The following is a 23,244-nucleotide window of genomic DNA, read 5'->3' as shown; positions in this document are numbered from 1 at the left end:
ATGAGGAAATATTAGATTAAGGTGGAAAAGTTACACAGTGCTGCTTTAAAGCGACACTACGTAACTTTTCCACCTTAATGTAATATTTCCAGAGTCATTGTGATGGTACATCAACTTCCAACAGGTTTAATGACACCTCTGTCATGGTCTGAGGGGTCTGTATCGCCTTCACTGGCACTATGTAACTTTGAGGAGCATGGTAGGAACCCTGCCACACTAAAAAACTACAAATCGTTACGACTTTGACTGCTTTACGGCATACGTCACTTCCCCCTCCTTCCCGATTCGCAGTCGAGACGAAAATGGGCGGGGCGTGGAGCGCAGAGCTCCGCAGAAGCTGTTGCTGCGTTATGGCTGCAGCAGCTCCACATAACAGACGTGGGGAAAAGATCCTAATGGTTTAACTTTTCAACGGTTTCCTGCTCGGAGGCAGAACCACGGAGGCCAAGTATCTGATATAACAAAGTAAAAGAGTGAAAGAGTCGTCGGCTCGCTTTGGATCGCGGCTGTAACGACCAAACACACAGTAAAGCATGATTTATGGTTCTGCGTTAAATCGACGCAGACCCACGGCGTAGGGTACGTGGCAACGCGCAACGTACGGTGCGTGTCGCCGCGTACTATACGCCGTAGGTTCTGCGTCGATTTAACGCAGAACCATAAACAGCCTTAAACCACAAACACTCACACAGACGGCCGTCGGATCAAAACACGGGTTTTATTCCCCACTTCGCCAGCTAAACGCAGTTACTGGCCAGCTCTCTGCGGTGCAATTAACCCCAATCTTCAGATAAAACTAGTTTGTTGAGGAAAAAATATTAACTCTATTTGTAGCTGCAGAGGAAAAAAATAATCTCACGAGGAAAACAAAAATATTGCTCACGCCTCTTCAACATAATATAGCAGTCAAAGAAAAAGAAAAGAGAAGTAAGAGGGATACAAAACATGTACTGTATGTTGTACTATTATACAAATTTATTGAAACACATGGCTCTTCAGGGATTCAGGGATCTCTTAGGGATTTCATATGGATCCAGACCGTTAATAATCATTATTTTCTCCATATACCGCTCCCTGGCTTCCTTGTTTAAGGTATCCTGGTAAATTCCAGTTCCTTTCCAGCAGTTTAACATCTTTTTTTGCGTTCCTTCTGTTCACTTGGTGAAACAGAAAAGCGTCCTCTCTTCTCTCATCAAAACAAATGCAGCGACGGGACAGGAGTTTTCCGGCAGTACGCGCTGGTGCTCATGGGAAACGTAGTGTTCTTTCTGGTAAAACACTACCGATTTTGTCCACAAGATGCCGCCAAACTCAGAAAAGCTGAAAGTTACGTTGTGCTGCTTTAAGGAGACACTGTGCAGAGTAAAGCTGGAGGAACACCTGGTTATTGCTGTTGGAACATCAACCGAACTTGGTATCCAGGCTCTAGTCTGACCTCTGATGTCAACTCGTCTCTGGGTGGGGACACAGTGGGAACATTTCTGTTTTGATTCGTCTCTTCAGAACTAAAATAAATATTTTCACTGGAACCGGCATTGTGGCATAGAATTGTCAAATTGGTTTATTTCACCGCACAAATTGTTACACATATTTCTGTAAGTGTTGGGGCTCCCTTTTTAATATCACATATTGTCTATGTTGATTAATTAGTCCTTCTATATACTTTTGGTCTTCTTTTTCCTGTTTTGTGTAACTAAATATTGTTAGTGATTTTGAAAGAATCTTTTTGTATTTAAAAGTTATTTTGAAACATTTTGTCTACTTTCAAATGATAAAAAACGTTAGAAGATTTCCTTAAAACATTTTTCTAATTTAATCAATTTTTCTGCTTTAAACCATTTAAACATTTTCTTTTGCCTTAAAAAAACTTAAAAAATATGACTTTATAATTTCTTTATATCCCTTAGTCTCAGTTATCTGCCCTGAAGAAGGCCTACATGGCCCAAACATGTTGGCATTTTTTTACTTTTACAAAGCCATGATTTAATAAAGGCTTTTTACATTCTGCTATCTTCTTGAGTGCCTCGGTTTTTCTAAATTGTTACAGATTACTTTTGTAATACTGTATTTGAGCTGGCCTTTGTACGCTTTGATCGTATAGAAACGTAATTCTTGCGTTTCAAAAACTGAAAGTGAAACAAACGGGTCTGGTCTTTTTACTTTCAGTTCCCAGAGTGAAAAGTGCGTTAACAGAAATGTGGTTGTTGAGGCTGACCTAGGTTATCGGTGACTTCATACATGTCTTGGAAGTCTTTCATCCGAAGGCCGATGACGTCCACAAAGTCCTCGACCAGCCGGAACAGCTCCTTGATGTTGGGCCCCAGCTGAGAAAAAACAGACCAGTGCAGAAGAAACCAATCAGCATCCTGGATCAGAGGAAGGTTTTCCACCACGGCGGACAGAAAAGGGGGACTGGGGGGGACCCGGTGTTGCGTCCCACACCGTCTCCGTCCAGCTGTTACCAACATGAAACATGTAAACTAAATGTCCGTGCCCCTAACATGATGTGCGTTTCTATCCCACTTTACAGATTATCTGCAATAAATGAACAACAATGTTACGAAAGAATATGTATTTCTTCAATTTTCAATTCAATTTTATTTATATAGCGTCTATTTCAACAGAAGTTGTCTCTAGGATCTTTCCAGAGATCCAGAACATAAACCCCCGAGCAATTATTACATAAACAATGGCAGGTAAAAACTCCCCTAGTGGGAGAAAAACCTTAAGCCAAACAGTGGCAAGAAAAACTCCCCTTTAGGAGAGAAGAGAGGCGACTCTCCAGTCTTTCTCCATAGCTCCTCTTTGCTTGACCTTGAGCAGGACCAGGATCATAAGGGGGGGACCCCCCTGTGGAGGCCAGCTGGGCAGAGCAGGAAAAGAGAGAACAGACAGAGAGAATGAAGAACAGAGAAAGGAAAGGGGAAAGGGTGCAGGCCAGGACGTCCTGGCATTGACATTGCTGCGTCCATGGCTCAACGCTCAGTTTTTGGTGCCTTTATCGCCGCGTGGCATGTTCTCCTCAGCGGTGAACAATCCCAGCGTTTCGGGTGCAAACCTTAACCAAACGCACCGCGTGAGCCGCTTTGCTCATATCCAGTGGATATTTAAAGCTTACAGAAGGCTGCATTTAACTGCTGCTATGTCATTCCTGCAGTATTTCTGCAGCTGTTTTGGTCACTGCTATTATATTTATATTATTTGTAATCAGCACAAATTATCTGTCCCCATATGATAAAATCCACCATCCCCCCTGATTTTCTTTTACAACTCAAGTACTGCCTATGACATGTATTTGTTTTGACTGTAATTTGTTGCTTTTATTACTACGCCTTGTGTTCCTTGTGGCAGGGGGACTGCCAATGGAAATGAGCCTTTTGGCTACAATTGGGTGCATTTACATGCTCATAAAAATGTTCATTAATGTACATTGTCCCTCTATAACAAATAAATGCAGAAAGAACGAAAAGAAAGAATCTCTTGGATCTGAATGATGTGTTCTGGAAGGATGCCGTGCTGATAACATGTCGTAAACATGTCTGGTGATGAACACAGGTTCTTTCCCATTCTTGAGCAGTTAAGAACAACGTCTCTGTGTGATTCTCTGTTGTTTGGTAACAATTACGGGCTTTTGGAGAAGTGCTGACTGCAGAGCTGCTCTAGAGGTACCACAGACACAAATTACATGCTGAAAATGAGCAGATTCAGTCGTTTTAAGTACAAACGACTGTAACTGCTGCTTGGCTGACTGATGTTCGGGGCTCTGAGGCTCCAGGGGGGAGATTTACATGGTTGGTGTTTGATCTGTGGCCCTGATAAAGGCCTCAACACTGAAAGCTTGGCTGTCTAATAAAATATCTCTCCTTTTCAATCTCAGCCACATTAAAAGTCAACATATGGCCCACGGTGATGAATCTCCAGACTTAAGCATCGAGTCGATGTAACTAAAAATTGATTTTCTGCTGGAGGAATGAAGGCTGCTTGGAAAGCTGGAGCATACACAGTCAAACCGTAAAGCAGCAGTGATGAAACAGCTGCCATTAGATGGATCAAAGGCGTTGTCATTGTTACAGGAGAGAAGAAACGTCTCCGTAAACGGCTGTTCTGAGCTCGGCTGCCACCTTTGATCCCTGTCTGAAGTCGCGCCACGGCAGAGCAACATTAGTCTTGCGAAGACCGTTTAAATGCTTTGAGGAGAGGAGGTTTATTCAGCTCTGCTCTTCCACCTGAGAGGAGGCGGACCGACGGATGGAGCAGCAGATGGAGGAGTGGGTGGGTTTGACTTGGTTCCTCATTAGCCGCAGCTATTTCTGTCCGCCGTGTTCTAACGCTTCCTCGGCGTCTCTGAAAGGACTCAGGTGGGCTCTTTGTCCAGCTGATGCGTCACTCGTCAGCTTCAGGCTGTTGTTTCCTAGAAGTTCAACACAAGATGAATCTCCTGACGACGGTGGCGGTTTCAGAGAGTCAGATACTCACCAGCTGTGCTTCCTCCCATCTGTCCCTGTTCTCCTCCATCAGCAGGTTGCTGACCGACTGCACAAAGTTCTGGAAAACAAAGAGAACTTATGTCATCCATAAGGACTGCCCTGGGTAAGGAAGTGCTGTGGCCCCGCTTTCCACGACAGGTGTCCGAGCAGCGCACTCAGGAACGTGACCGGGAATCACTACATAGCACGAGCAAACGACAGCCAAGCCCATTCATGGACGCTGCTTAGGTTCCAAATCATTATTACAATCACCTGTTCGAAAAAACATAATTCAACTTTCACTTGACTGTTTGGACTTTACAGAGCTGAAACGCAAACAAGGATGTAAATCAACCAATAAACTGAAGCTGACAAGAAAAAAATGGGAACTATCTTGAGTTTATAACGTCTGCAAAGTTACAAAAGTAAATTTGATCAGTTTTCATATAATCCCAACGTTTCCTGATGCAGAGCTGCAGTTTATGCTTCTCTTTTTTCTGGTGTATGCCTGTTCTGGTAAAGTTTAAATGTAATCTGAAATACAAATGCTTCATTAAGTCACATTGACCATGATGATTGGTCAAGGCTTGTTCTCTCACTGAAGCAAACTTGGACCTTTCTTGAAGTGATCCACTCCCATTTAAAAAACGTTTCTTCTTTGTCCTAAAACAATTCAATCCAATTAAATAGTATTTATATAGTGTCTATTACAACAGACGTTGTCTTTAGGTGCTTTCCAGAGACCCAGAACATGAACCCCGAGCAATTATTACATAAACACTGGCAGGTAAAAACAATAAGGAAAATATAGAAAAGCATCATCTTAAATCCTCTTTGTCCAGGTGGACTCAATGTTAGGGGAGCGATTGAACCCAAACTACTGCTTAACCCTTGTGCTGTCTTCAGGTCAAGGAAGGAGGAAGGGAAGAAGGGAGGAAAGAAGGAAGGAAGGGTGAAATGAAGGAAGGGTGAAATGAAGGAAGGAAGGAAGGAAGGAAGGAAGGAAGGGAGGAAGGAAGGAAGGAAGGAAGGAAGGAAGGAAGGAAGGAAGGAAGGAAGGAAGGAAGGAAGGAAGGAAGGAAGGAAGGAAGGAAGGAAGGAAGGAAGGAAGGAAGGAAGGAAAAAGAAGGAAGGGAGGGAAAAAAGAAGGAAGGAAGGAAGGAAGGAAGGAAGGAAGGAAGGAAGGAAGGAAGGAAGGAAGGAAGGAAGGAAGGAAGGAAGGAAGGAAGGAAGGAAGGAAGGAAGGGAGGGGAAAAAAGAAGGAAGAAGGAAGGGAGAAAGGAAGGAAGGAAGGAAGGGTGAAATGAAGGAAGGAAGGAAGGAAGGAAGGAAGGAAGGAAGGAAGGAAGGAAGGAAGGAAGGAAGGGAGGAAGGAAGGAAGGAAGGAAGGAAGGAAGGAAGGAAGGAAAAAGAAGGAAGGGAGGGAAAAAAGAAGGAAGGAAGGAAGGAAGGAAGGAAGGAAGGAAGGAAGGAAGGAAGGAAGGAAGGAAGGAAGGAAGGGAGGGGAAAAAAGAAGGAAGAAGGAAGGGAGAAAGGAAGGAAGGAAGGAAGGAAGGAAGGGTGAAATGAAGGAAGGAAGGAAGGAAGGAAGGAAGGAAGGAAGGAAGGAAGGAAGGAAGGAAGGAAGGAAGGAAGGAAGGGAGGAAGGAAGGAAGGAAGGAAGGAAGGAAGGAAGGAAGGAAGGAAGGAAGGAAGGAAGGAAAACGAAGGAAGGGAGGGAAAAAAGAAGGAAGGAAGGAAGGAAGGAAGGAAGGAAGGAAGGAAGGAAGGAAGGGAGGAAGGAAGGGAGGGGAAAAAAGAAGGAAGAAGGAAGGGAGAAAGGAAGGAAGGAAGGAAGGAAGGAAGGAAGGAAGGAAGGAAGGAAGGAAGGAAGGAAGGAAGGAAGGAAGGAAGGAAGGAAGGAAGGAAGGAAGGAGGGAGGAAGGAAGGAAGGAAGGAAGGGTGAAATGAAGGAAGGGTGAAATGAAGGAAGGAAGGAAGGAAGGAAGGAAGGAAGGAAGGAAGGAAGGAAGGAAGGAAGGAAGGAAGGAAGGAAGGAAGGAAAAAGAAGGAAGGGAGGGAAAAAAGAAGGAAGGAAGGAAGGAAGGAAGGAAGGAAGGAAGGAAGGAAGGAAGGAAGGAAGGAAGGAAGGAAGGAAGGAAGGAAGGAAGGAAGGAAGGAAGGGAGGGAAGGAGGGAGGGAGGAAGGAAGGAAGGAGTAAAGGAGGAAGGAAGGAAAGAAGGAAGGAGGGGAGAAAAGAGGAAAGGAAGAAGGAAGGAGAGAGCAGGAGGAAAGAAGGAACAGGAGAATTAGGTCATTTTGACCCGAAGACAGTACAAGGGTTAATCATATCTTTATATCACAATTTTTAGTTTTTCTTGACGAGTATTGAAAGAAGTGAAGGAAACAGCTCCATAGAGTGCCTGAAGCGCCTCCACCACTCAGGTTACCCTCATGTCTGCGCTGCTGGGGCTGTAGTACGCTCTCCTGAAGATCTCCGTCATATTCTTCAGCACGTCCAACATGGCCAGCAGATCACCGCTGTAGCTCGTCCCATCGCTGGACGTGACCCTCAGCTTGGTCATCACCTCTGAAACTCCGTCTCCCACAAGGCCACGTTGTGCTTTGGACAAATGTTCCCGAGTCTGTTGAAGAAGATGTTCTTTCTTAGTGCTGGTCTTGTTATCTTGACCATGGCTGGTCAACACCACCACTTATCTTGTGAAGTGGTTGCTTTAGCGCCCACTACGTTGGTTTGCACTTTGAGGACATTGGCATTATAATATCCCGTGAAAAATACTACTACTGAAAGTTCACAATTTTGTACAATCAACATCTGATTATTCACAACTAATGCCTCATTTGGGTTTTGTTGTTTCAAGGTAATCAGGAATGTGAAAAAAGAATGCTCACTAAAGTTTGGATACTGCGGTAGTCATTGGAGATGCATTTCATGTAGGTGGGGTTTTCCCAGTAGGCGATGCCCTCCTCGTCCAGGGTGCACCGGCGCAGGATGAGACCTGTGTGAGGACACATGACGAGGTTCACCAAAGCTCTGAGGGCTGACTCCAGGGTCGCCACCCGTGCCTTGCAATACGGAATTGTTACGTAATTGGGAATTTAAACCTGAATTATGGTTCTGCGTTAAATCGACGCAGAGCCTACGGTGTAGGGTACGCGGCGACGGCAAGGTACGGTGCTGCGTTGGTGTAAAGCGGAACCATAAATCAGCCTTAAAAGTTGCGTTCCGTATTGAACCAATACGGACATATATTATGCTCTTATTTATTGATGTCATAATATACAGGTGAAGGTCGGAAAATGTAGAATATACTGCAAAACTTCATTAGTAGTAAATTCAACTAAAGGTGAAACAAATATATTATTTCCCACTACATTCAAAGTGAGATATTTCAAGCCTTTATTTGTTATAATTTTGATGATTATGGCTCACAGTTTATGAAAAAGAAATCTGAAAAAAATTAGAATATTTTATGAAATCAATAAACAATTCATTCATCAAAATTATAACAAATAAAGGTGTAACATTTCTTGCTTTGGATGTAATAAAACTATGTAATGTATGAGTTTCACCTTTTAAGTTGAATTATTGAAATAAATTAACTTTTGACCACCATATTCTAATTTTCCGACCTTCACCTGTAGGCTATATTATACATCTGGGCTGATGTGGACATACATAGGAGACTATTTCAGTTACTAGTATGGCTGGCTGTCTGTACAGTCATGCAAGTTCAATGCTACTAAGGCACTTTAAACTTTAAATCAAAGCACTTTGTTTTTTCATATAAAATAATTACATTTCTATGCAGTTTTGGAGATGTCCCTTTTTTGGGCGCCTGCTTTGCTGAAATCAAGGCGTCCCTTATTTCTATTTCTGAAAGGTGGTAACCCTAGCTGACTCTCATACACCAAGTTGAAGTGGGACCTTGTGTGAACTCACCCATGGCATTGGGAGGACAGCGCACAGCCGCTGTGTCCCCAGCAGGAGTCATCTTCCAGATATCGCTGTCCTCGCCACATATTTCATGAGGTTCTGTTCACAGAGAAGCAGAACTGACTGCAATGAAATTCGGCCACCAGTCACAGCAAGGGTTGAAAACACTGAGAACATGCAGGTTTCAGCCAGTGATGCTGTAATCGTGTTGATAAAGCTCTCATTTACTGACCTGGACATCTCTTTTCATTGCACTTATTGATCTCATCCCGTTCTCCAGGACAAGCCTGTCCTCCAAAGAAGGGCCCGTAGCATACCCGGCTCCTCTGCTGGCGCCCCCCTCCACAGGTTTTCGAGCAGCCAGACCACAAGGACCATGGCTGCCACTTTCCATCCACTGAGAGAGTGGATGCAACAAACGTGTTAGAAGCCCCAAAAAACAAACCCTTCCCACATCGCCCACCCCCTTCCAAGACATTGGTCATGGAGCCTTTGAGGAATCAAAATCAGAATCAGGTTATTTTCTCGGTTATTTTCGCTCACTGGTACAGTAAATAGACAAATGACAGCTCTTATTAACATATAAATACAATTTTTTCAAAAAGTGAAAGGTGCAGCAGTATGAGGTAGACATGGTTATTGAAGCCCCCTATAAACAAGAGACTGTCGTGTTGATGGTACCACGTTTCATTAACTTTGGATTATTGCATCATAAGACACAGACAGAAGATTATCTTTGAGCAGTGTCCACAAGCTCAATTTGCATTGAAACTTTAAAAACGGCAGATTGTGCAAACAAATTTCTTTTAACACATTTTCATCCCCACAATCAGTCAAAGAAAAACAGCAACTGTGAAAATAATTTGATTGGCATCAAACTCATATTCTTTGCTTTCACTTTCAGATTTTTTAAAACTGCGGGAAAGCTTTAATAATGGAAATTGGAGTCAACAGGTGGATTTAGTGGATTTCAGGAGCTTGAAAGAAAAAAGAGAGAAAAATCAAATAAAAAACCCCATGAAAACAGAGTTCCAGCATCTTTGCTGATTGGAAACCTAATTTCCATACTGGTAACATGAAAGGCTGTGATAAATGCAGCGTGATGGAAGAAACTGTTTGGACTGAGACATGCAGCTGTTTTACCTGGACACTCCCCGAGGAAGCAGTCGACGGACTCCAGCCACTCTCCTCTGCACTCGGAGCCTCCGTACGAGGGGCCGTTGCACTCCCTGGTTCTCTGCATCGTCCCATTGGAGCAGGAGGCAGAACAGGAGCTCCAACCGGACCACTCGTTCCAAACTCCATCCACTGAGGACAGCCAGGGTAACAGCAGAGAGCAAAGCATTCAAAGAAGTCTGCTGTTGGTGTATTAGTAGTAAATCAAAAGCGACCGAACTAAACGTTCTTGTAATAACTGCAGCGACTAGCTTTAAGTGTTCAGCGTGCTGTGAATAAATGAGCTCATATAAATTCAAAGGCTTGAGAGTTTGTGGCGGTTCCACGCCGACACACAGCCAAGATTTGATGAATGTTCTCACAGAGCGCTTTTACACCGCGGTTCATCTGCTCTTCATTCACTTTGTAAACTTGGAGCATTTTCTCTCAGGTTTATTTTCCTTTTCCACGGGAAACACGCCGGTGTCCAACCGCTCCACAGAAAACATACGTGGAGGAGTTGTTTTGGTCGCACAGCTGTACAGGAGGTTGCTGCATTAATCACGGACAACTGTGAACTACGTGACTTTCCTCAGTGTTAATCCTGCAAAGATGGAAGTCAATACTTAATTCACTACTCCAAATGATTTAATTCAAGGCTGTGTGTTCTGTTTTGGTTCAGCATGCATCTTCACCAGGAGGTCCACATCAGAGTTTGCCAATGACGTGGACTGAGACCACAACATTTTGGGGGCACGGTCCAGTTATTTTGGTTACCATATTGTCAAGGTAATTGTATGAAATGAACCCCTCCAAGCAGAGCATTGACATTGAGTTAAATGGACTGAAGCCTGTATAAAAGAAGCACCTGTGGACTTTCCTGGTCGCTCACATAAAAACCTGCTCGAACCAGGAGGAGTTGGGTTCATTGTTCAGATTCAGCACAAATCATCCTGCAGAGCCCACTGTTGACATATGAAGCCTTTAAACCTCTGATTATTGATCAAATCATTGCTATCAGCTTCTTTTATTTATATTTATATTTAAGAAGCAAGATGAGGTTATGTCAGGATTTGACATGTCCCTGTTTTGTTTTGTAAGCCCATGTCCCTGAGTTTCAGTTCTCTTGAAACCTCCTGTTTCCATCTGCCCTGATTGTCTGCACCTGTGTCTCGTTATCCTCTGTGTATGTCTAGTGTTGTCTTTCCCCTGCTGCTGGCTGGTCCGCTCTGTCAGGAGTGGTTTGATGAGGACCCAAACACAGGAGAGCGGGAGGCAGGAGTTCACAAAAAGCCGGATTTATTCAACAAAAACAAAACCAAAAACGCTGCTGAGCAGGATCAAAAAGCGGTAGGGGGTCATGAACAAGAAAAGTGACGAGGAGAACATGGAGGGAGGAAACAGAATGGACCAGCCATAATGGACCCAGCGGGGGAGTACATTACTCTGCTTGAGTTCTTCTGCCCGGAGTCGGAGAAGAACATGCGCCGTGTGGAGGAGAAGGAGGATTCCCCCTTCCGGGGAACATGTCTGGCTCCAGGGGGGCCCAGGTGTGTTTGATCCCAGGGGAGACGACGTCGGCACCAACCCCAGCCTGTTCCTGTTCTTGTGGGGGTCCTGGACACACCTCACTCTGTTCCTGAGGTGGTCCCGGATGCACCCCAGCCTCTTCCCCCCCTTCTGGGGAACACGCCTGGCTCGAGGGGGGCCCAGTTGTGTTCAACCCCAGGGGAGACGACGACGTCGGCGCCAGCCCCAGTCTGTTCCGGCTCCGGCGGTGGTCCCGGACGCATCAGTTCTTGCTCCTGTGATGGTCCTGGACCCCTCTCAGCCAGTGCCGAGGACCCGGTGTCCCCTAAAGACCGACCCCCTGACCCGCTTGCTACGTCCCGAGACCGACCTCCTGACCCGCCTGCTACGCCCTGAGACCGACCTCCTGACCCGCCTGCTACGCCCTGAGACCGACCTCCTGACCCGCCTGCTACGCCCTGAGACCGACCTCCTGACCCGCCTGCTATGCCCTGAGACCGACCTCCTGACCCGCCTGCTATGCCCTGAGACCGACCTCCTGACCCGCCTGCTACGCCCTGAGACCGACCTCCTGACCCGCCTGCTATGCCCTGAGACCGACCTCCTGACCCGCCTGCTACGCCCTGAGACCGACCTCCTGACCCCCCTGCTACGCCCTGAGACCGACCTCCTGACCCGCCTGCTATGCCCTGAGACCGACCTCCTGACCCGCCTGCTATGCCCTGAGACCGACCTCCTGACCCGCCTGCTACGCCCTGAGACCGACCTCCTGACCCGCCTGCTATGCCCTGAGACCGACCTCCTGACCCGCCTGCTACGCCCTGAGACCGACCTCCTGACCCGCCTGCTATGCCCTGAGACCGACCTCCTGACCCGCCTGCTATGCCCTGAGACCGACCTCCTGACCCGCCTGCTACGCCCTGAGACCGACCTCCTGACCCGCCTGCTACGCCCTGAGACCGACCTCCTGACCCGCCTGCTATGCCCTGAGACCGACCTCCTGACCCGCCTGCTATGCCCTGAGACCGACCTCCTGACCCGCCTGCTACGCCCTGAGACCGACCTCCTGACCCGCCTGCTATGCCCTGAGACCGACCTCCTGACCCGCCTGCTATGCCCTGAGACCGACCTCCTGACCCGCCTGCTACGCCCTGAGACCGACCTCCTGACCCGCCTGCTACGCCCTGAGACCGACCTCCTGACCCGCCTGCTATGCCCTGAGACCGACCTCCTGACCCGCCTGCTATGCCCTGAGACCGACCTCCTGACCCGCCTGCTACGCCCTGAGACCGACCTCCTGACCCGCCTGCTATGCCCTGAGACCGACCTCCTGACCCGCCTGCTACGCCCTGAGACCGACCTCCTGACCCGCCTGCTACGCCCTGAGACCGACCTCCTGACCCGCCTGCTATGCCCTGAGACCGACCTCCTGACCCGCCTGCTACGTCCTGAGACCGACCTCCTGACCCCCCTGCTATGCCCTGAGACCGACCCTCTGACCCTCGGCCCCCCGGAACTTTGACCATGTGTTGGCCTGAAGACCAATCTGGCCTGTTGGTAATCGAGTGCCACAGGTTTTACCGACATGGCTGCAGGTCCAACAGCCCTCTACCTTCTGGCAGACTGGGAAACAGGAATGGCAGATGGAGCAGCCGGAATACAAAAATAAAACAAACAGGATTATAACTCGCAAGAGTTACAATGGAGTTACTGTGGAGGAGCGTCTCAATGCTCCAGATATTGAACTGCAGGCTGTGACTTTCTATCCATGTTTTCTGCTGAGATTTCTCCTGTGTAGCTGACGTTACTTGTCATGTCATTGGTCAGCTGCTCAAGGGAAACACACATGAGAGTATCTGTGTTTGTGTGCTGCTCACCTGGACAGGCGGCGATGTTGCAGAACTTGGTCTGTTTCTCTGGGCCATCGCAGGCATCTCCCCCGAACTGTGGGGGTGTACAGGTTCGTGTTCGGGACCTGTAACCTTGGCCACACGTGGACGAACACAAGCTCCACGGGGACCACTCATCCCAAGCGCCGTGCACTGAAATCAGAGAAGCTAGGGTAGGATTTATAGAAGGACACACCAAAACAAGGGTGACTTTATGGAGGTGCTGAAAGTGAATCTGTTGCTCTGGGAGTGGGTTTCCCAAAATTCCTCATGATTCTGAGGAGGTTCCATGCCTGTCTGTCTGTACAAGAGCCTGAGAACACCTGAGCCGTGAATTACTGTAAAACCTTCACCATAAGTTGAGGGAAGAAATGCCCCCAGGTGCCACAGATTTGCTTTATGCCTGTAAAGGTGAGTCGGGCTGGGCCTTTCATGAATGAGGACATTGCTGGGAGAGCGCTGGAAGGAGACAGGAAGGGGGTGAATGGGTGGGAGGATGGGGGGATGGGCAGTACTCGAGTTGTAAAATAAAATCAGGGGGGATGGTGGATTTTATCATATGGGGACAGATAATTTGTGCTGATTACAAATAATATAATATATTACAAATAATAGCAGTGACCAAAACACCTGCAGAAATACTGCAGGAATGACATAGCAGCAGTTAAATGCAGCCTTCTGTAAGCTTTAAATATCCACTGGGCTTACATCAACTTACTTGGAACAAGATTTTTTTGCTTGTAATAAGAAGATAACTCTTGTCCCACTGGCAGATTTTCCTACTTATTTCAAGTGAAAATTTACTTGAAACAGGAGAAAATTGTCAAATAAGTTATTTTTCTGGTGTTATTTTTCTGGTGATGACTCTAAATGTTGAAATAGCAGTAAAACCACATTCATTGATGAAATGACATAAGGGATGGAAAGGGGGGATGACAGTTTTACAGGGGGGATGATTTGGACCGTTTTTATTTCAGGGGGGGGTGATTTGGACCGTTTTTATTTCAGGGGGGATGCCATCCCCCCTCAACCCCCTCAACTCGAGTACTGGGGATGGGGGCTTACCTGGACAAACGGCTGAATTGTTGCATGGTCTCTGCTCTCGCAGCGGCCCACTGCACTGGGTGCTGTAGGAGGAGGACACACAGAAACGAGTGCGACTCTGCCAGCCCTCCCCACAAGTGGCAGAACACACACTCCACGCAGACCACTCCTCACCTGAAATTGAGTCTACCAAGGAAGACGGGATAGGAGGAGAGGGGGAGAAAGAGGAGGAAAGGCAAAGGGGAAGGGCCATAACTAATTATCATGCAGGATGTAGCCTGTGTGGCCAAAAGAGGAAGGGTCAGTTCGATCCAAGTTTCGTTTTAGGGGCCCCCTCCATCAACAGCTGTTTGGTTCAAAAGCTCCTTTTAAATTTGGCAGGTCAGAGAAGTGTCGAGCACTAGGTAGTACCTCCTTTTTTTATACCCGCTTAATCCTGTACAGGGTCACAGGTTATAAAAACATAATTAAGAATAAAAAGATCTTATTGAGGCTCAGTACTTGGCAAACACAACATCAGACAAACAACAAATGCCATTAAAAAAATTCACAAAAGGTAAGCCAAGAAGAAAAAAAAATCATGGTAACAACACTGGAGTGCTGAACTGATCACAAGCAGGTCTGCAGACGTTTTGGCAGTTTGATGGTCTGGCGCATTCAAGAGAGTGCAAAGGGTTATAAAACAAATTCCAAACAATTTATGGTCCAAGTATTATGCAGTGAGAAAGATTATTCATCAATGGAAAACATTCAAGACAGGCGCTAATCGCTCCAGGAACAGACGTGCAGGCAAATTTACTGCAGCTCAGACTGTGCAAAGTTCTGGGAAACACAACAAAACCCAAGACTTCGATCTCAGACTTTGCGGGTCTAACTGAGTGAAATATTAAATGTTGAATTCCATGACACAATTTGTTTTGAAGGACTGTCAGAAGAAAACCTCTTCTGACTGAAACAAACATGAAAGCACGACTAAGAAGACCTTTGGAGCAATGTCCTATGGACAAACTATGTTTGTTGAAAACCATACAGCCTTTTCGGCAGAAACACCTAATTATCAGTGTCAAGCATGGCAGTTGATGGTTGTGTGTTGTTTTGAAGCCACAGGACTGGAGTACTTTAGTCAATGACTACCATTGACCGCAGAATACCACAGTGTTCTAAAGACAGAGGTGTCAAGTAACGAAGTGCAAATACTTCGTTACCTTACTTAAATGAGCATGAGGCAGGATTGAGGCAGGATTTATGAAAAAAATGTGTATATGTTTTAAGTTTTCTAGTAATAATGTCGGATGAAGCGTTCCAAACCAAAACAAATGAGCCCTCTAGCGTATCTCCTCCTTGCCTTGAACAGGCTGTGTGCTGCAAAATGTGCTGCAATTGTGACTGTGAATTTCCCGCGCTGTCCTGCGGATGTGACGTCACATGACGCTGCATGCACGTTCTCCCCGTTCTCCCGTGCCGGCTTCGCTGTTGGCTGCAGTACCCCCGACGGCCGTCTTGGTAAAGGGTGGCGCTAATGAGTCTCATTTCTTAAAAGGAGCCTCATGCTCCTTTAAGTAGAAATTTTGGTTATCTATACTTCACTGGAGTAATTATTTGTCAGACGACTTTTTAATTTTACTCCTTACATTTTCACGCAATTATCTGTACTTTTTACTCCTTACATTTTAAAAACAGCCTTGTTACTCTATTTCATTTCGGCCTTTAAAAAAAACTATCCAGTTAAATTGCGCCATCCGGATAGAGTGAATTTGGTTGTGGTTGTGGCTCAGATGTTCTTGTCCAGTTTTGTTCTTACATCCGTTCCCTCAGATTCCTGCAACTAAACTTGGATGTACATTCCAATAAAGGTTAGGATAAATGATAACATGCCTCTGAAGTTTGACTTTTTGCACCATTACAATACTTATAGGCAACTAGTCATCATATATCCTGCTCTCTGAAACACATGTTAATGCTCATTATACTAGACTGTTAAGGGGATGAATAAAGGGGCAGCATGGTGGCCCAGTGGTTAGCACTGTTGCGCGTAACCTACTATGCATGTTTTTTGACTGTGGGAGGAAGCCAAAGTACTTTGTGGCTTCCTCCCACAGTCCAAAAACATGCATAGTAGGTTAATTGATGATTCTATTATTGCCCGTAGATGTGAGTATGCATGGTTGTTTGTCTGTATATATGTGGCCCTGCGATGGACTGGCGACCTGTCCAGGGTGGACCCCTGCCCCTTGCCTGTAATGAGCTGGGATAGGCTCCAGCAGACCCCCGTGACCCTGCAGAGGATACAGCAGGAATAGAAGATGGATGGATGGATGGATGGATGGATGGATGGATGGATGGATGGATGGATGGATGGATGGATGGATTAAATAATTTGGAATCTGAATGTGTGGACTGTGGACAAATTGACTAAATACAGACTCTGAGGGATTAAGGGAGACTGTGGACTAGACTAGATAGGGACTAGGGAGGATTCTGAGTGATCATGGACTAGTGGACTACATAGAGATTAGGACCAATTCAGAGTGACTGTGGACCAGTGAACTAGATAGAGACTGGGATGGTTTTGGTGTGGACTAAATAAAGACAAGGAGGGTTTCCTAGTGACTGTGGACTAATGGACTAGATACAGACTAAGAAGGATTCAGTGACGGTGGATCAGTGGACTAGATAGAGACTAGGAGTGTTTCACAGTGACTGTGGACCAGTGGAGTAGAGGGAGATGAGGAGAGATTCAGATAGTCTGTGGATCAGTGGACTACATAGAGACTGTGAGGGTTTCAGAGTGACCATGGACTAGATAGAGACTAGGAGGGTTTCAGAGTGACCATGGACTAGATAGAGACTGTGAGGGTTTAAGAGTGACCATGGACTAGATAGAGACTGTGAGGGTTTCAGAGTGACCATGGACTAGATAGAGACTAGGAGGGTTTCAGAGTAACCATGGACTAGATAGAGACTGGGAGGGTTTCAGAGTGACCATGGACTAGATATAGACTAGGAGGGTTTCAGAGTGACCATGGACTAGATAGAGACTAGGAGGGTTTCAGATTGACCATGGACTAGATAGAGACTGTGAGGGTTTCAGAGTGACCATGGACTAGATAGAGACTAGGAGGGTTTCAGAGTGACCATGGACTAGATAGAGACTAGGAGGGTTTCAGAGTGACCATGGACTTGATAGAGATTAAGAGGGTTTCAGAGGGACCATGGACTAGATAGAGACTAGGAGGGTTTCAGAGTGACCATGGACTAGATAGAGACTAGGAGGGTTTCAGAGGGACCATGGACTTGATAGAGACTAGGAGGGTTTCCGAGTGACCATGGACTTGATAGAGATTAAGAGGGTTTCAGAGGGACCATGGACTTGATAGAGACTAGGAGGGTTTCAGAGGGACCATGGACTAGATAGAGACTAGGAGGGTTTCAGAGGGACCATGGACTTGATAGAGACTAGGAGGGTTTCAGAGTGACCATGGACTTGATAGAGATTAAGAGGGTTTCAGAGGGACCATGGACTTGATAGAGACTAGGAGGGTTTCAGAGGGACCATGGACTAGATAGAGACTAGGAGGGTTTCAGAGGGACCATGGACTAGATAGAGACTAGGAGGGTTTCAGAGGGACCATGGACTTGATAGAGACTAGGAGGGTTTCAGAGTGACCATGGACTTGATAGAGACTACGAGGGTTTGAGAGGGACCATGGACCAGTGAACTATATAGAGACTGGGAGGGAATTTTGGACAGTCAATGTTTGAAAGAAGAATGATACAGAATTCTTCCACAACAATTAGACACCTATGAAGTTAGACCAGAAACATTTGCTGAGGTGGACCAACAAACTTCTGGTTCATTGGGATACTTGGTGTTGCCAGAATGGTTGTTTTTTTTCTTTGGCTTATAATTTGTGAAATAAATAATAGCATGGTGAAAGAAGGGTACATGCTGCACACATGAGGTTTTATTTATTTATATTTATATATTTGCCTAATACTAAAATGTACATCAATCAGACGATTTTTATTATGATTTTTATACAAGAAAGACTAGATCAGGGGTCGGCAACCCGCAGCTCCAGAGCCGCATGCAGCTCTTTAGCGCCGCCCTAGTGGCTCCCTGGAGCTTTTTCAAAAATGTTTGACCTTTTTTCCCTTTTTTTCTTCCTTTTTTCTTTTTCTTCCTATTTTTTCTTTTTTTCTTCTTTTTTTCTTCTTTTTTTCCTTTCATTTTTAATCTCGACATTTCAACTTTTTTCTCGAAATTTTGACTTTTTTCTTGACATTTCGACTTTTTTCTCGAAATTTTCACTTTTTTCTCAAGATTGTATTTAAACAATAATCTTGACATTTCGACTTTTTTCTCGAAATTTTGACTTTTTTCTCGACATTGCAACTTTTTCTCAAAGTGTATAATGAAAAAAAAAATCTTCCTCCTCTAAAATATTATTTTTATTTTTCTCCTGCCTGGCCCTAACACTCTTCCATAGATTTGCATAACAAAAAGAGTCACGTGGAAAGACATTAGTATGCTACACTTGCAGCCGAGGACCCAGTTATAACTAATATAGATACATGCAGTATGTGTTGTCTTCATTCTAAGGCTGATAAAAGACTTTTCATTTTTTGCGGCTCCAGACATATTTGTTTTTTGTGTTTTTGGTCCAATATGGCTCTTTCAACATTGTGGGTTGCCGACCCCTGGACTAGATTAAAAGAGGGACTGACTACTATGTTTTGAAATACTTCTTATTAATTAAATCAGCAGTATATACAGACCAAACTTTAAATGTCCAACTTTGATGGAGGCTGTCCCTGAAATGGACTCGGCATCAGGTCTGTGAGGTTCTGACGTTATATCCTTCGCATTGACTTCCAGTGGAAGTTAATGCTACTGGCTTTGAGTACGTCAGCCACCTTTTCACTTGCAATTGGATGGATCAGTGAAGCAATCAGAGAAATTCAAGCAATTAAAGCTGGGAAAGGGAGGAGAGGGAAACTAAACAGGAAGTGGGAAGCTGAATAGCAAAAGGGGCTAAGGTGATACCTCACTAAAAGTCTTTTTTTGGTATGAACTTATATTCTGTAACAGATTGAAGTAAATTTAAGACAAAGACTGATGTGATAAACTTAAATCTAGTTTGTTATCATGGACTAATTATACCAAAATATTGTGGCGACTGTACCTCCGGTCAGCAAGTTGCTAACATGAGACCACCAATACCACAATACCTGGATTTGAACCAGCAGCTCTGCTCAGACATGACTGCAGTGTCACAACAAGCATCAGATAATCATGTCTGCCAGTTTGTACCTTCAGTTTCAGAAGTGTCATACGGGTGAATCAGAAGCTAACTTCAGGGTTGTAAAGTACACTTTAATTTCAAGATTTAGCCCTCAGAGTCAGTTTAGCCTACAGTCAGTACGTTTAGATGCAGCAGTTCAATCGGGTTTCTGATCGTATAAGACATCGTTTGGACTTTTAAACGGCATGTAAACACCTCAATCCGATCTATTTCGGACCTATGTCGGACATTTTAGTAATCGGGTTGCACCACCTAGATAACCCGTTCGCAATCGGGTTGTTAAAGCGACACTACGTAACTTTTCCACCTTAATATCATATTTCCAGAGTCATTGTGATGGTACATCAACTTCCAGCAGGTTTAATGACACCTCTGTCATGGTCTGAGGGGTCTGTATCACCTTCACTGGCACTATGTAACTTTGAGGAGCATGGTAGGAACCCTGCTACACTAAAAAACTACAAATCTTTACAGCTTTGACTGCTTTACAGCATACATCACTTCCCCCTCCTTCCCGATTCGCAGTCGAGACGAAAAGGGCGGGGCTTGGAGCGCAGCTTCGCGGAAGCTGGTAACCCGTTGCTGTGTTGTGGCTGCAGCAGCTCCACATAACAGACGTGGGGAAAAGATCGCTAATGGTTTAACTTTTCACCGGTTTCCTGCTCGGAGGCAGAACCACGGAGGCCAAGTATCTGAGATAACAAAGTAAAAGAGTGAAAGAGTCGGCCGCTCGCTTGGATCGCGGCTGTAACGACCAAACACCTTCCACACAGTAAACCACAAACACTCACACAGACCGGGTCGGATCAAAACATAGGTTTTATTCCCCACTTCGCCAGCTAAACGCAGTTGCTGGCCAGCTCTCTGAGCTGCAATTAACCCCAATCTTCAGATAAAACTAGTTTGTTGAGGAAAAAATATTAACTCTTATTTGTAGCTGCAGAGGAAAAAAATAATCTCACGAGGAAAACAAAAATATTGCTCACGCCTCGGAGCCTCTTCACCATAATATATCAGTCAAAAAAAAAAAGAAAAGAGAAGTAAGAGGGATACAAAACATGTACTGTATGTTGTACTATTATACAAATTTATTGAAACACATGGCGAGTCAAACATTTACCAAAGCAGCTGCCAAACACTCCTAAACAAGGTAGCCGGAGACGGTGGTTCTGCAGAACTGCGGCAGTAAATCCTTTCTAAAGAGTGCAGCTCCGACGAGGAGCTCCATTCTTTAGTAGGGATTTCATATGGATCCAAACCGTTAATAATCATTATTTTCTCCATATACCGCTCCCTGGCTTCCTTGTTTAAGGTATCCCGGTAAATTCCAGTTCCTTTCCAGCAGTTTAACATCTTGTTTTTGCGTTCCGTCTGTTCACTTGGTGAAACAGAAAAGTAGTTCTGAAAGTCTGTCCCGTCTTCATTCACTATCAAAACAAATGCACGCGACGGGGACAGGAGTTTTCCGGCAGTACGCGCTGGTGCTCATGGGAAACGTAGTGTTCTTTCTGGTAAAGCACTACCGCTTTTGTCCAAAAAATGCCGCCAAACTCAGAAAAGCTGAAAGTTACGTTGTGCTGCTTTAACGCCATGTATACAGGGGATCGGATATTGCAGTCTGCGCATTCTGGAGAATTTCCTCTGGGGGGGTTCACCCGGAAATGAAAGGAGGACGGAGGACGGAGGCTCCGGACACCGGAGCAGATCAAAATAAAGGTGAGTTGCTAACTTATTTGCTAAAACTTGTTGCCTTTGTTCAAAGAATGTGTTGTCCAGTTGTCCAGTAGAAAACTTGTGACTTGTTTCCACTCAAGTCAAGTCTCCCGTTTTGGCTGGGAAACTACCGTATTTTACGCCTCTTTCCCGCCGTCCTGCCGTATTAGTATTTTCCCGTAAATTTCCCGTTTTATAATATAATCATTTTTAAAAAGGGTTATTGCGCCTCTCGCAAGGTTAGTGGCAGCAAAGGGAACAACAAATCAGACCAGGTCGTCGTACGACATCTTTTCTTGTTGTTGTTAAGTGGAGGTCAACCGGAGGTGGCTCTTTGTTGAAATGGTTAACATGGTTACAGCGCCACCTAGCGTCACAGAGTCAGCCATGCTCTGGCCATTTATCCGATCTCTGAACAGCATGTATACTGAGACAAGTGATCCGGTCTTCTGCATGTCGGTAACTGATACGATCAGAAATCCCATCTCTTTGCTTCATGTAAACGTACTGAGTGACCAAACTAGCAAGCTACCTGTCTCCTCTTGTTTAAGAAATGGCTTGAAAACTTGTTAAAATGTATCCGTATCAGATGCTAACAACAGTGCAATAATGTCATGTGACCTTCTTATGCTACCCAAGGGTATAGCATCAGTTTATCTTCTCAATGGAATCTAAGATAGCGACAGTACAATTGGCCAGATCAGTCAGTGCATTCAAATAACCAACACTGTCTGGGAATATAAACATAAAACATAAAACTGTTTACAGAAACCTTTGCAAGGAACAATTAAATCATTTTGCAACTGTTTTAATTATCTTTTTCTTATAGTGAAATATGAGAAGATTCATTTCAATCTGCTTGTTTACAGTGGGCATGAAACTGAGGTGGTTAGCCCACTTTAATTTATCTTGTCGACACTGCAAGGGCATTTACGTCACACGGATAACTTACTGTTATCTGTCAAGGAACTGGTCTTACATTAACCACTTGGTGCGGGCAGTTTAAACTAATGATCCCAGGGTTCTGTTGGAAAACGTCAGCTGGGGTGTATCCAGCCTGGATGTTCAGCTAAATGTACTAAACATGTTCTCCAGCTCCATGTTTGCAGACTTAGGGTGCTTTCACACCTGTCCCGTTTGGAGCAGTTGTTCTGAAACAGGGAACGTTTCCCCCTAAAGATCGGAACGTTTGGTACATGTGAACACAGCAATCGCGCTCTGAAACGGCACAAAACAAGCGAGTTGAGATCTCCTAGGAGAGGAGGTCTCGGCCCGATTCCATTCCAGACCTGAAACGGTTAAAATTTTTTATTTGTAGTGAGAACATAATCGACACAGCAACCGATACAACTCCATTCATGTGTATGTGCTACTGCGGCGCAAGGAGAAGAGTCGGCACAGCCTCCACCACCTTCTCTCCTATTGGACGTGCCGAGATGTTGTCACAGCGCGGCACGGTGAAATTAAAAAATGTTCAATTCGGAAAGGGTTTGCGCAGCTCAAACCCTGCGGCAGACGGCCTCTCGCCCGCCGCTGAGCTCCGCTCTGCGCCGGTAAAGCCTATTCATTAGTCGACGCAGAGCCTACGCCGTACCCTACGCCGTACCCTACGCCGTACCCTACGCCGTACCCTACGCCGTACCCTACGCCGTACCCTACGCCGTACCCTACGCCGTACCCTACGCCGTACCCTACGCCGTACCCTACGCCGTAGGCTCTGCGTTGGTGTAACGCGGAACCATAAATCAGCCTAAAGCCGGCGGCTGCGGTCTGCGCTGCGCGGGGTGCGGAAGAGGAAACTCCTTCCGCGTTCATTTGACCAATCAGAGAGCAGCTGGTTCGCGCATGGCATTTGTTATCAGCTTTGAAACGGTACAGACGTTTGCCTTGAGAACTCAAACTCCACAGACGAGAAACGAAACAAGTGTATCGATTTAGCCCCTGAATCGGAACAAAACAAACGGGCCCCAGGTGTGAAAGCTTCCTGAGACTAGTATCCATCTTTTGATCTCCACCTTGGGTTGAATATCAGTTTGAATATAGTCGACTATTTCTCTGGATGTGACTTCAGATTTTGCATCCAGTATCTCTTTAACAAAGCAGAAACACTCTGAAATAGAGCTTTACAGATAGGACATATTGTTCTATTGTAGCGTTACAAAAATAAAGCATTTTCACTAGATAAGTCGTCCACTGTGGACAAC

General features: G+C 45.5%; 1 protein-coding gene across 5 annotated transcripts in view; it reads right to left on the bottom strand.

Annotated features, from left to right (window-relative positions):
* Positions 1 to 23,244, bottom strand: part of adgrb1a (adhesion G protein-coupled receptor B1a) — a 316,728-nt gene that overhangs the window by 163,875 nt on the left and 129,609 nt on the right. For 3 of the 5 annotated variants that reach the window (XM_061715322.1, XM_061715330.1, XM_061715326.1), the window contains exons 5-13: positions 14,043 to 14,207; positions 12,966 to 13,130; positions 9,547 to 9,711; positions 8,636 to 8,800; positions 8,410 to 8,502; positions 7,359 to 7,465; positions 6,896 to 7,090; positions 4,477 to 4,545; positions 2,216 to 2,324 (exon numbers count right to left, since the gene is read on the bottom strand). In XM_061715322.1, the coding sequence (XP_061571306.1) occupies positions 2,216 to 2,324; positions 4,477 to 4,545; positions 6,896 to 7,090; positions 7,359 to 7,465; positions 8,410 to 8,502; positions 8,636 to 8,800; positions 9,547 to 9,711; positions 12,966 to 13,130; positions 14,043 to 14,207 (1,233 nt within the window). Of the gene's footprint in view, positions 1 to 2,215; positions 2,325 to 4,476; positions 4,546 to 6,895; positions 7,091 to 7,358; positions 7,466 to 8,409; positions 8,503 to 8,635; positions 8,801 to 9,546; positions 9,712 to 12,965; positions 13,146 to 14,042; positions 14,208 to 23,244 lie in introns of all 5 variants that reach the window. The other 2 variants (XM_061715327.1, XM_061715329.1) reach the window with 2 other exon arrangements.

Source organism: Cololabis saira, chromosome 3 (assembly GCF_033807715.1).
Source record: "Cololabis saira isolate AMF1-May2022 chromosome 3, fColSai1.1, whole genome shotgun sequence".
Taxonomy (NCBI): domain Eukaryota; kingdom Metazoa; phylum Chordata; class Actinopteri; order Beloniformes; family Belonidae; genus Cololabis; species Cololabis saira.
The sequence above is the reverse complement of the archived record's forward strand: the minus strand, read 5'-3'. Positions and strand labels throughout refer to the sequence as shown.